The following is a 13,684-nucleotide window of genomic DNA, read 5'->3' on the forward strand; positions in this document are numbered from 1 at the left end:
CTTTGAATCGTGCGCCGTCACGTCTTCAGGTATTTTTGGAGGTGTGATGTGACTAGAGTGGTTTAAATACCGATTTCACGGCACTGTACTAGCAACCTCTGTTGGTGAAGTTTCCGTTATCTTCTGTGTTGTCAAAATCTCGTTGTCACACTTCAAAGGCGCTATTTGGCGCAGCCCTCGTGGTGGATCGAGTGGCCTCGCCTGCCATTAGGTTCAGAAACACTCGGAATGCGTCCCGAAAACAATATTTTTTCTTTTAGCAAAATCTTTTCTGCTCGACCTTTAAAAGTTTTCCTCCTCTTCCCCTCACGTCCCCTCAAATGGGTTTCGTTTGAAATGGACCGAGCTAGCGTGTTGATTGAGCCAGACTTTATTGCTTTTATCACTTGTCTGCACATACCCTCTCTCTATATTTTGAGGGTAACTTGTGGTCACTGGAGGTGCAAAGTTTGGTAGGGAGATCTATCATCATAAGGCAGCAAGGCAGTTTAATAACACCGCTGTGGACTCCTGGGAAGTGGAAGGCATTTATGTTGTATTCCATCTAACATGTTGGACAGATGACCCTAGTTAATGAAGCCATGTATGTGTTAAAAAGTGATCAGTAGGAATGGCAACTGTGTTCAGCATCAGTCATTTACGACAATAACGTCAGCCTATATGCTAGCGAGCAGCTCGGTTTTGCTAGACGCAGCTAGAACAAAACCTGTAAACATTTGCAACAGGTGCAGGATCGCAATGTCAGCATAATTAAGTCTGAATCGGAGATTGAACATTTTCAGAGCAACTTAGTTTTGTTTGTATCGTCAGGAGCAAGAAAGAGTCGTCAGTTTGTTACCCTGCCGGGAAGGATTTCAAAATAAAAGCGTACCGTGGCAATTTGTGCCCATTTATTATTTGGTAAACTAAGGTTTATTTCGAAGTTGGCCTTCTTGCTGCGTTTCTGGCAGAGCACTAGTAGTTGTCTCTAACATTACCTTGACATCCTTTTTCTGAGTTGCACACTAATAAGAGTTACTCAAATTACTCGAGTACTTGGTCTAGCCATACTGTGGAGAAGGCATTGGCGGATAACTGGCGATTTTAAAAGTCCCAGCTATGTAGAACTATCCAAATCTGTGAAAAGCGCTACGTTTTCTCCTACTGTCTGTTTTGACACACAACTGCAGTGTGCAGCTCTCATTGTGTATCGTAGTATCTAGAGGTGGGGAATCCGTCGGCACTGACCAATCGTCTTTCAGCCCGTTGCCGAAGGATGCCCGTTTTGTCGACAGACCTACGAACGAACGCTAAAAAAAACCATTCTGATTAAAAATGTCGTAAGTATATTTTTCATCCGTCGTCGTAACTTTCGGGATAGACATTCCATCAGATATCCGTCAGTCCGACACGCCTTTATTACTTCATTACATACAATCACTCGATGATAGTTTCTTTCGAATCAATATTTTTTTTTTAATATTGTGCTGCGTATTATTAAACTTATTTAATACAAAATTTGGTGATACCGCCACACCGTGATATTCTGGCGCAAGGTTTTCTTAACGTCTGGTATTGTCTCCTGCCTACTGCGAAGCATAAATAAAGCTGTCAGTATAAATCATACACCATTATCTCTGCTCTGTCTGTACGGTATGACCCCCAGCGTGGTGCAGTGCATTAAAATTTGGTCGAGGTGAGGGAGGGTGTCTACGGGGCAGAGGGACAGTGGGAGATGGATGGGATCGGCCCGAGACCCCCACCCCACCCCGGTGCATATTTTCAGTCTTTATCACATTCATAATTCCTTTTATTACATGATATTACGGCCCATTATGTTGTTTACTTCATTTCACGAATGGGTAATACCAATTAACCGACGTGCGTGTAAAGCGTCTTACCTGCTGGCACGCATCACAGCGAATACTTTGGATCTTCAGACTTTGTGTTCCGTGCGAACGCGGGAGTCCGATACTAAACATGGCGCGGAAAGTTTGATGTGGCAAGAGGCCCACTTGTAAATCATGAATATTGGATGAGACGCGCAGCAGATGAGCCAGGGCCCTCCAGTCAGACCCGCCATTAATTAAATATCAATTGGCCACGCTTCCGTACCTTATTTCATGCCGCATTCACACCTTGGCAGGGAATTTGGGAGGAAATTTAAAACGAAGGTTGTGGCCTTGCACTTTCTTATCGTTTGTTGCACACGATCGCCACGCCGGATTTCTGATGCCACTCCGGCAGAGGGAAGAATTGTTAAGATAATGGTGCTGTTGGTAGTCTGCTATATTACTGAACATTTGGTCCGAATCTAAACAAAAAAATCTATGCTTACGAAAATGTAAATGTTTCTTACCCTTACACCCCCCTTTCGAAATATAAAGACTCAGGGGGTACATCATTGAAAGAGCAGTTGAGAACCACTCCTGCGGTGTATTTTGCTGAAGACATACATACTTGACTTTTTGGCTAGGGGCGCTCAGCGGAATCTCCTCGCTGACAATTTCTCGAAAGTGGTCAGGCCTGTTCACCTTGGAGTCCCTTTGATGAGGTCCGAGGGATTGTCCTAATCCTGGGAGGGGAGGATGATTTATTTTTTTTTTTTCCCTTGCTGAGGGGATGAAGTCACTTAATGGATCACAAAGTTAATCATCTACTGGGAGAACCCGAGTGAGCTTCAGGAATTGGTTCAGCCATTAGACCGAGGTCCTTTTGGGGCACGTGCGCGCACGCACACGGAGGGGTGGGCTTCTGGTGGCGTTTCTGCTACCGTAGTGGGGACAATTCATTGGCGTAGTGTATTTCCTCGCCCCTAACTGTAAACATCACACCAGATTGCCTAACCCTTAACCCTAACCTCAACCAAAACCCATACTGGACTCTAAAAGCAAGTCCTGACCTTCCGTCCTTAAAAGTTGTCCCCACAAAGGTAGTAAAACCCAGGATTTGCTCCCTACCATGTAGCCAAAATGGAAAGCACAGACACACACACTTCTTCAGTTAGTTAGCATTTTTCAAAATATTTCAATGCGTTTTATGGCGAGACGCAGACAGAGAAGCAAGCTTTTTGGGACGCATGACATTTCTGCATGCCGAGCGTCCCGAGGCGCCTGAAAGTGGATGACGTCCTCGGAGCGGTCGCCTGCTTAGACCCAGATAAGCGTGCCAATTCAAATCCTGATTTGTTTTCACAGAGGGAGGTTTTGAATAGAATTTCTAAAACGACTCGAGAGATATGTGACTTTTTTCTGACGTCTCTTAAGTTGTATTACCCTAAAATATTCACATATACAGTATTCGCATATTACACCGTGGAAAGTACTTAAATATCATCATATTTGTTTCCCCTTTGGCTGGAATTTCATATCGACTCCCGGTATAGGTTACCGGTTTCCTTTGAGTATCAATATTCGAGCCTGGGAAACAAAACGATCTTTCTGTGTTCCAGATGTGCGATCATCTCTTTCTTCCTGTTTATTGAAATGATTGAAATGAGTAAAATAGGACATGCAGACTCACCAGCTGCTAGTTTTTTTTTTTTGCTTTTGGCTCACTAGGAACTGCCAGTTCTTCATCCACGGCATGTCGACGAGCTATCAGTGGCTTAATCAAGCATCAGCGATTCCGCAGCTGGCCCGCTGAATTTGGGCCACGCCTGTTGCCGTGCGGTCCCGGGAAATAAAACTCAGACGCCCGTGTTTATCCAAAGGTTAATGGAAGGTTAATAAGAAAGAGATGGCAACACATTTAGAAACTTTATTATGGAAAGTGTGTTTTCTCAGAAGGGTTACATCAGAACTGGGTCGGTGCGATCATGCTAATTAGCGAAGGATCTTTTTGCCCGTTAAATGAAAGTGTTTTGTTTTATTTATTGGACTGAGGATTGGCAAGGTGTTTCATAAACATCTGGTAAATCCACACCGTTGCTCTTGAGTTATTTGGGTTTGTTGTATTTGAATTATTTTTAACAACGCGTTTTCAAAGGTGTTGCGCTGTCTTACGGGCATAAACAACCGCATTGAGAGAACATTTCAACGCCGCGTCGGAAGTTGGAGATTTGCCTCATAATTTTTCAGTTTCAGATCCACGAATATTTCTCTCATTTTCACGTTTTTCACTTCTGTCAATGTGGTCGCGATTTCCACGTAGTTTTCCAGCTTCATAAATATATTCACGGTTTTTACGTGGTTTTCAGATTCGCAAATATTTATGCTATTTCCACGTTTGTTAAGGTTGTGTTGGCTCAAATTAGAGCTGTATTTTGTTGATCCACTTATGTGAAATAAACAAAAGGTTAAAGGTTAAATAAAGACTCATTTTCCGTCTACATTTCCAATTGTAAATGGGGAAAAAATGCTCGTGTTTCTGTTCAACAGAGACAAACACTGCCCCCTTGTGGACGGAGAACAAAATGACTATTTGGAGGCGTGGAAATCTTGCAACAGCACAGTGTGATTTTATCTAAAAAATAAACAGGTGTGCATTTATAAATACTGTTATGATAAATATGTACACAACATTAACAAATGTTAATGTTAATTAACGTTTGTGGGTCTTAAAAAGACGTGAAAAGATCTGTGGATTTCACAAAAGTATTTGTGTGAAATTAATACGAAATGAATACGTTTCCATCTCCCTAGCCTTCATTTTTAAATCAAAAGCACCATATCGAGGAGTTAAAAAAAAAATCAAGTGCTTCATGATGCTTCATTTTCCCATCACTACGTACAGCGAAAATAGTGAGTCACCTTGTACGAAAGCAGATGAAGAAAATTAATCGCTAAATCCCACCTCATCATCTGAACGTTTAGATTGACAGTTGTAAAAAAAACATATTTCAATCATTTTTTAAAGCACTTTTAATCTTCTTTTTCAAGCACGCTCTCACATCCTTTGGTGCTTTTTTTTTTTTGAATAACGGCACAAGATCGGTGAAGGCCAAAAACTGCAGAACGACCTTGTGCTGTTCATATCTATTTGACTTTTTGGCTCAACCTTTGTGAGGATTGACAAAAAAAGGTAGAAAATGGAAAGAGAAGACTTTGAGGCGAGCAGCAGCCATCAGATCAGGACTGCAATGTGTGTGTGTGTGTGTGTGTGTGTGTGTGTGTTTTTTCTCGCTTTGTTTTCCTTTGCGGAGAGAGACGCTGTGCATTAAATTTTTACAGCATTCTCTCCTTTTGTTAACACTCTTTGAATCCTTCTGTTGCAATATTAATGAAATTGTTTAGAACATGACTTCTGTAACTTGACAGATTTTTTTTTTTTACCCTCATTTGTCGGTAAAATTGTTTTTGAACTGATCTGGGATTAAATATTTTTCCAAATGCCATTGTCGCTTCAAATAATAAAACTGTGTGTTATTATTATGCTACATTTGGTCTGTATTGTAAAATAGCAATAAAGCAACATTGTGTATCCAATATGGCTACCAAAAACAATAATACAGGTAATTTAGTTTACTTAAGAAAATCTTCAAGCTTTGTACAAATAAACTATAAAGACAAGATGACAGTACAATCAACTGTAAACTGCAGCAAATATTTTTAAATGAAAAGGCAAATTAAATTGATAGCTTTATTTTCACCTTAAAATTTATCGTAGAAAACGTTGCTATAGTCAAGAACACGGAAAGTCGGAGTTATGCCTCGGAGTAATGGCCCTCAGACTTGGAACTCCAGCGGAGCCTGTAGCTGACCAAGTTGTAATCTACTCCCGCCCTCATTGGTCGATGAGGGGAGCTAATCACGTGTCTTGTAGGAGTGCCTGTGAGCTGACTGATGGATTGCCTGGCCAGTCAGTTGAGGACAATACTTTTTTTTGTTGTTGTTGTTTGTTTTTTGATTGTTTTTTTGTTGGTTGCGCTAACGGTTTGACAATCTTGAAGCTTACGTCATGTAGAGTGAAGTTGAGGACCGGATGGGACCGGTTGTAAATATAAAGCTCTCCGATAGCGACCCAGTCATTTTGGCCCAGTTTAAGGTAGATAATGATTCCGTGGATCGAACCCTTTTTTTTTTTTTTTATACACGATCCTTGGTTTTTTTTTTTTGGGCATTGTTTTTGGTGGGGATTTTCGTGCCGTTCGGTCCCAAGTGCACCGCAGTTCGGGGCCGTTTTTTTTCCCCTCCACTCTGGACTCCCTTGAGTAAAAATTTGCGGCAGGGACCACAGGTGTGGAGCTGGGACTTTTTCAATCCGATTTGTATTCCAGCGGCGCGCGCGCAACCTGAGCCTGAGTGACTGGCGCTCAGAGCCCAGTATTGACTGCTCTCAGGATGTAATTGAGGCCGGGGTGATGGGATCCAGGACGCAAACGCTCCGACCGTGGCACGCCACGCCGAGCTACCCGGGATATAAGCAAAAGCACTTCATCATCCCGTCGGCCCCACGCAGAGATGCGCCGGCCTCTCTGTTTTCGAATAATGCCGTGCCCTTCAATTAGAGCCCATTGATCTGCTCCGTGCTATAATTGCACACCGACAGGATGGATGCTTGTTTTATAGGGGCGGGGGGGAGAGTCCAGACATTTGAAATCCTTTAGCCGCAGAAGGTAAATGAAATCGGACAAAAGGCAGACCGGCCTGATTCAAGGTGACTGCTCTATAGGAACGGTTGGCCAATAACTCGATGTCTGCTTTAGTTGGCTGCGGCCTGTAACCAGTCACATGATTTTATGCTTCCTTTATTCGGCAGCTCATTTTCTCTCAAAGATTGAAGTTTTTATTTTCCTCGGGAATATTTGTTTGTGCGACAAGGCGTTGATGCGTTAGAATAGGCACAAATTAAAGAGCCAGGGCTTTGTTCCCGACACCTTCTAATTGCTTCGTTTTTACCGCCTTCAAAAGAAGAGTTGGAAGATAATTGTCGTGCCGAAACAGCGTGGTTAAGTTAATTTAGTTTTGGGCTTTTTTCTCTCTCGATAAAATTGCCAGAAACGTCTTTCTTCGTTTTAATTGCTCTTGGAAAAAAAAAAAACTGATTGAATGTCTGGATTCATCAATAATAGTACATCTTTTGGATTGAACAATTGTTGTAAATTGTAGTAAAGCGATGCTAAATCCTACTGAGATTTGTTACTGACATTTTGTATAATTTATTCTGCTATGAGAGGAGCGACGTTTGTATGCTTATTCTGTAACGGCCCTCTCAGTTTGATCCAATGTGTAATTGTAAAGTAAAGTCAAGTACGGCCATTATTATCGCATTTGAATAGAAATCCACTTAAACCTTGCTTTTATGGTTTCATTAAACGCTGTTCTGGGACTAAAACTACTAAATACATTCCAAACTTCTCATACATGGATGCAAAGACAATAAAAAGCTGTAAAATGTTTCTATTTTATCTCAAAACATTGCTGAGATCATCTCACACTGCCACAAATGTGCTTTGATCGTATATTGGAACTTCAGTTGCCACGGAAACAGCCAATTAAGTTCCAATTTTCCACCGGTCCAAAGGTGAGCGTTCTTCCTTTTCTCACCTAAGTTATGTTTAGATACCACAGTGGAGGGTGATACAGATAGCATATCTATGTGCCAAATATATGTCTTGATTAAAGTTCAAGATGTACAATTCAGCACTTAAGGACTTAGGCGAGTAGGTGAGTTTACCCTGAACTGGTTGCCAGCCAATCACATGGCCTACAGAGACAAACAACCATTCACACACCCAATCACACCTAAGGGCAATTTAGCTTGGGGTTAGAGAACCCACATCGGCACGGGGAGAACGTGCAAACTCCTCACAGGAAGACAGGAAACGGGACTCTAACCCTAACTCTGAACTGTGAGGCGGACGTGCTAATCACATTTCCACCATTCCACTCATATATTATACAGTATTATAATCCATTATATTACATTCTAATCCTCGACTGAACTGGATATAACGCAGAAAAGAATTTCCACAAAAACGGGCTTGGAAAAAGTCAAACGTGACTTTTCTAAATGGACTCGATATTGAGAGAAAAATAATTCACTGGCAAATGAATGGAGGAGCGCAAATCAATAAGATTTTTGGAGATAAACAATTTTCCTTGATTCTGTATTCTCTGAATGTCAAAGCCTAATGAAAGTGGGACGCCGTCTCCGGCAACAGTTATTTTCAATTGTTCCGCCCGCACTCAGACGGCCCGCCAAGTGGTCTCGGGTGGCTTCGTACCATTAAGCATCTCTTCTGAGTTCATCTTGTTCTATGGTAAACAAAACAAATGAAGGAGAAATCTACTGGCTTGAGAAATAAGCACTTGTCTTTCTTGTTTACACTTATCTTGGCTGGCTCCGTTCAAATAGCCCACACTTGGATTGGCCTCTATGAACAGTCGTTAACTCTTTTCTTTGTAAAAATACGCTCAGTAAATACACGCTTAGATACGCCTTCACATACGCGTAATAAGAGCCAATTCAGGTGAAGAACCTAAGGCGCCCCCTGAACATGCTGCCTCCATGTGAATTTTTTAGTAAAGTGTAACATAAAGTAAAGTGTAACATATTGGTAGACGGGGAACTAATTGGTTAACTGAGGGAAGAGATGAGTAAAATTGAGGGGACACATTAGCAAACTGAAAGAACAGATTAGTCAAATGATGGAACAGATTAGTATACTGGGAACGGATTAGTAAATTCAGGAAGTAGATTAGTAAAGTGAGGGAACAGATTAGTAAATTCGGGAAACGGATTAATTGAGAGAACAGATAAGTAAAGTGAGGGAACAGATAAGAAAAGTGAGGGAACAGGTGATTAAACTGAGGGAACAGATTAGTAAAGTGAGGGAACAGATGACTAAATTGAGGGAACAGATTAAGTAAATTGAGAGAACAGATTAGTAAATTGAGGGAACAGATTAGTAAATTGAGGGAACAGATTAAGTAAATTGAGAGAACAGATTAGTAAATTGAGGGAAAAGATTAGTAAATTGAGGGAACAAATTAGTAAATTGAGAGAACAGATAAGTAAATTGATGGAACAGATTAGTAAAGTGAGGGAACAGGTGAGTAAATTGAGGGAACAGATTAGTAAAGTGAGGGAACAGATTAGTAAAGTGAGGGAACAGATGAGTAAATTGAGGGAACAGATGAGTAAATTGAGGGAACAGATTAAGTAAATTGAGAGAACAGATTAGTAAATTGAGGGAACAGATTAGTAAATTGAGGGAACAGATTAAGTAAATTGAGAGAACAGATTAGTAAATTGAGGGAACTGATTAGTAAATTGAGACACAGATTAGTAAATTCACGGAACAGATTAGTAAAGTGAGGGAACAGATTAGTAAATTGAGGGAACAGTTTAGTAAATTGAGAGAACAGATTAGGTAAATGGAGAGAACAAATTGGTAAACTTTAGGAACGAATCTGTCAACTGAGAGAACAGATTAGTACGTTGCGTGAGATTAGTAAATTGAGAGAACAGATTAGTAAATTGACGGAGCAGATTAGTAAATTGAGAGAACGCATCAGTAAACTGAGAGCACACATTCGGAATCCGTGGGAACAGATTAATAAATTGAGGGAACAGATTTGTAAACTGAGAGAACAGATTCAGTAAACTAAGAGAACAAATTGGTAAACTTTAGGAACGAATCTGTCAACTGAGAGAACAGATTAGTACATTGCGTGAGGAGATTAGTAAATTGAGGGAACAGATAAATAATTTGAATACACATATTAGTAAATTGAGGGTACGGATCAGTAAACTGAGGGAACAGATTAGTAAATTGAGAAAACAGATTATGAAATTGACGGAACGGATGAATTTTTTTTTCTTTATACTCTGGTACCAGTGGAGTTCCGGAACATTCCTACCTGTCACTGAGCAACTCAATTTGAAATAGTGAGACATCAAAACATGCCCCGCCCCATACGACGAAATAAACACCATAAAGGACACTAGCGACTAACAACACCCCTGACAAAAAACACTTTGAATGTAATGAAATGCAATAAGAAATGTTGTTCAAAGTATAACCGCCATGATTGTTGTTTTTCCACCAGGTTGGTCTCTCAGACACAATTGTAGGATTTGCTCCAAAAAGTATTTCTTTATCTGCGCCACCATTTATCAAGCCTGTGATAAAAGAGAAGTTTTGCTCTTCTTTGTCTCCACTCCAGCGCGTCTCCAAATGTTAATACATTCCCGCGGTGTAGCACAGAAGATTTCTTCTTTCTTGTTTTTTTTTTTTTTTGCAGTCACGAAACACATCACCCATTTTTGGAAAGTATGTTTTCCCCCCATTTGTTATAATAAGACCGTATTGGAGCAAGACAAACCTAGCAATTTTTTCCACAAATAGGTGACGATAATGGAGACTTTCGGGATCTACTTCACACAGACTCGAACAAAAACTGGCCCAACACACACTCTCTCGCTCGCAGGATTATAAAACGGAATGGTTGGGTTTTGCCTCCACTTCTTAATCACGCCTGTGAAAGGAACCCTTCAAACTTTGCTTGTTGAGCTGCAGACCGAAAAGATTCCTGAAAGTTGATTTCAGGCGTCGAATAATGTCAAATCACACAAAAATCAATGAGGTTAGATCGGGAGCGAGGTTCTTCCCTCAGGCTGGGGCGAGATGTACAAGGTGGTACCTTGACTTACAAGTGACCCGACTTGATGAGCTTTCTGAGATATGAGTCGTGGGTTGACTTCCAAGCAAATAAAGTAAAATGTACACTTGTCAGTGCAAATACTGTAGCCGACCCTCATATAACCACTCGGAACTTTTCTTCGTGTGTTTAGTGTTTTTTCTTTGTTTTGTTTTTTTTTCCTACGGCAGTTAGTGTGGTATTGATCCTTTGTGGTCCAAGTCCTCAGGAATCAGCGGCTATTGATTTCACTTCAGTTGTAAGCCTCTCTTTCTGACCTATGTCTCTCTTCAAACCCAGCCTCATTGTCCAAGCAACCTTTTCCAACATCCTAACCACTCAGCTGTGGCTTTACTGCAGTTGCTTTCAAACAAACTTAGCAAACCTGCAGCTAGCATTAGCAAGGAGGTTAGTTTAGCTTATTGGATACTGGGGTCGATAGGGAACTCATTGTTTTCTTCAACTCAAAATAATTTGCGTAACGCACTACAGCTGCAACCCAGAGTTATGTCCAAAACATAAATTGTCCAATAATAAGTAAGGTACAAACGCTAAAATGGTTTTTATAGCGTTAGTGCAGCTAACATTAGCAGGGAAGCTAAAAAACATTATATACCAATGTATCTAACTTGCAATATTATCAAGAAAATTAACTTCAAATCTTAGCGTAAGCTTTAGTCTACTTGCTTTAGGGAGCTGCATTAAAAGTATACAATTTAGCGCTAACAAGCTAAACAAGCTTCGCGTAACGCACTACAGCTGTAAGCCAGAGTTATGTCCAAAACATAAAATAACAATAATTGTCCAATAATAAGTAAGGTACAAACGCTAAAATGGTTTTTATAGCGTTAGTGCAGCTAACATTAGCAGGGAAGCTAAAAAACATTATATACCAATGTATCTAACTTGCAATATCATCAAGAAAATTAACTTCAAATCTTAGCGTAAGCTTTAGTTTACTTACTCAAGGGAGCTGCATTAAAAGTATACAATTTAGCGCTAACAAGCTAAACAAGCTTACTAGACCACACTTTGTTAAAACTGTGCAAAAAATATTGACCCCGCCATCAATAAGCTATACAAAATAAAATTAGCGTGTTAGCTTGTTTAATTGCTCATATTAGCTGCAGTAATGGTATAAGAACACTCAATTTAGAATATGTACCATACGTATATAATAATAATAATTATTATTTTTATTATTAACCTTACCAATAATTATAACAATCATTTATTAAACGATAACAAGAATCAAAAATTATTAATATGATGATGATGGTTATTTTTTAATGTTTTGTAGTCAACACTCGGCTTCAGCTGTGGCTGTGTGCTATGTAATTAAATTTGAGTTAAAATGATGAGCTCCCTATTGACCCCATTATCCATTTGAAACTGTATGAGTAACAACCATACCCAACAGAATACCAACACATTTTTCTTCCCTCGAATAGGTCACCTGTCCTGTACATGTCAAATCCCATCATAATAATATAAATTTACCCCATTAATGACTTAAAAAGCTATTTTCCAGCATGATTTCTTTTGAACTATGTGGCAAGTACAAAGAAGCGTAACCCTGATAAATGAATTCATTTGAAAGATTAAAAAAAAAAAAAGTCTGGGTGCCTTTTGCTCTGTTGTAGGATATGGAAAAAAAAAAATCAATATAAGGTGTGTTTTTTTTCACCGCTCCTGTTATGCGACGTTCAGGCCGGTCGGCCATCTGCGAGCCGTAAGCGTTCAAACGGCCGTCCCGGGGACTGCTTTATAGTCGATCGATAAGTGTTTGATTTCAGGCCGCATTCAGATGCTGCAGTGATCAACTTTTATCCCTGCGATGACAATTTACGCTTCGGAATGATCCGAGAATCAAAAATCAATGGGCAAAAGCGAAATGAAATTGATTGCGGATTCTCCCTCGGCCATTGGAATTACAGGCGATATCATGAAAAGTATAAATGAAGATTGAATACAAAGCTTCTGCTGTTGCGCTCGTTTCTTTTCTAACACAGCCTTTTATTGACTGCGAAAGGGTATGGGGGGGGGGGGGGTAGATAATCCCGCTTTCGACAGACTTATGACGCTCAGGTTTAAGCGAGCGATTCCAAAGTCCTGGAGCAGCTGGCCTTGTGTTGGGAGTTTCGCCCTCCGTTGTGAGGATGAACAAGATGAATTCCGAGATGACCCCGGGAAACATCCGAAGAGAATACGTTGGCGGGTAGGGGGCTGAATTTCCTCCCTCGGCACTTGGGGTGTAAACAGCAAGATGGATGTGGACAGCTCATGCGGTGCACTTGTCCTAACTAATATTTTTTGCTGGCAGGAGGCTATTTAAAAGGCATATACGAACTTGGGTGTTGAACGCAGAAAATTTCGAGGGGGGGCAATGTTAACATTACGAGAAGCTGCAGCTATTTTCAGAAATGCATTTATTATCTACGATTAATATGAAAGTTTTTTTTTTTTCTTAAAAAAATCTTTAAATGTACATTTTTTCACTAGCCGTTCCCTGAAAATGACATTTGCTTGTAGTTCAGTTGACAACCAATCACAGCCCGGTTTACAAACATCACCTGACCAAGTCCCGAAAAAAAGCGAGTCGCGATTGATTCGACAACGTGGAAAAATGTTTTGAAAGGTATTCATTTTGTACGCTTTAATCATCAAACCTGTTAAAAAACAATTCAAAATTGAATCAAGCACCAAAATGCACAGTAAATACGATATTGTGAGCCCTTGCACGAGATCAAATCTTTCCAATGTCGGCATCCTAGTGACACTGCGACGCTGAACAATAGCAGACCAGGATCTTAGGGATACGTTGCAGTGCAGGCAGTTTGATGCCAACAGAAAATAAGAGCGATTGCCTAAAAACACCTGAAGAGGGAGGCAAAACAACATAAACACAGCCAACCCCACCGGTCATGACAGTTGTTTTATATATCTATCTTTTATATATATATATATATATATATATATATATATATATATATATATATATATATATATGTGTGTGTAATTCCTGACAGCACATGATAGCATCTTGTTTGTGCTCTTTTTCAGTGAATCCCGATGTGTCTAGAGAACATAATGACCATCATCATTATCCCGCAATAAAG

The 13,684-nt window shown here is 40.2% G+C and overlaps 1 protein-coding gene across 1 annotated transcript in view; it reads left to right on the forward strand.

Moving 5' to 3' along the window:
• The window catches only part of gpc5a (glypican 5a), an 87,493-nt gene that overhangs the window by 73,267 nt on the left and 542 nt on the right, over positions 1-13,684 (forward strand). Inside the window, exon 9 of the mRNA XM_088413533.1 lies at positions 13,629-13,684. This exon is cut by the window's right edge and continues 542 nt beyond it. Within this exon, the coding sequence (XP_088269659.1) occupies positions 13,629-13,684 (56 nt within the window). The remainder of the gene's footprint in view (positions 1-13,628) is intronic.

This window comes from Hippichthys cyanospilos, chromosome 4 (assembly GCF_059441005.1).
Source record: "Hippichthys cyanospilos isolate Australia breed blue-spotted pipefish chromosome 4, RoL_Hcya_1.0, whole genome shotgun sequence".
In the NCBI taxonomy this organism is placed as follows: Eukaryota; Metazoa; Chordata; class Actinopteri; order Syngnathiformes; family Syngnathidae; genus Hippichthys; species Hippichthys cyanospilos.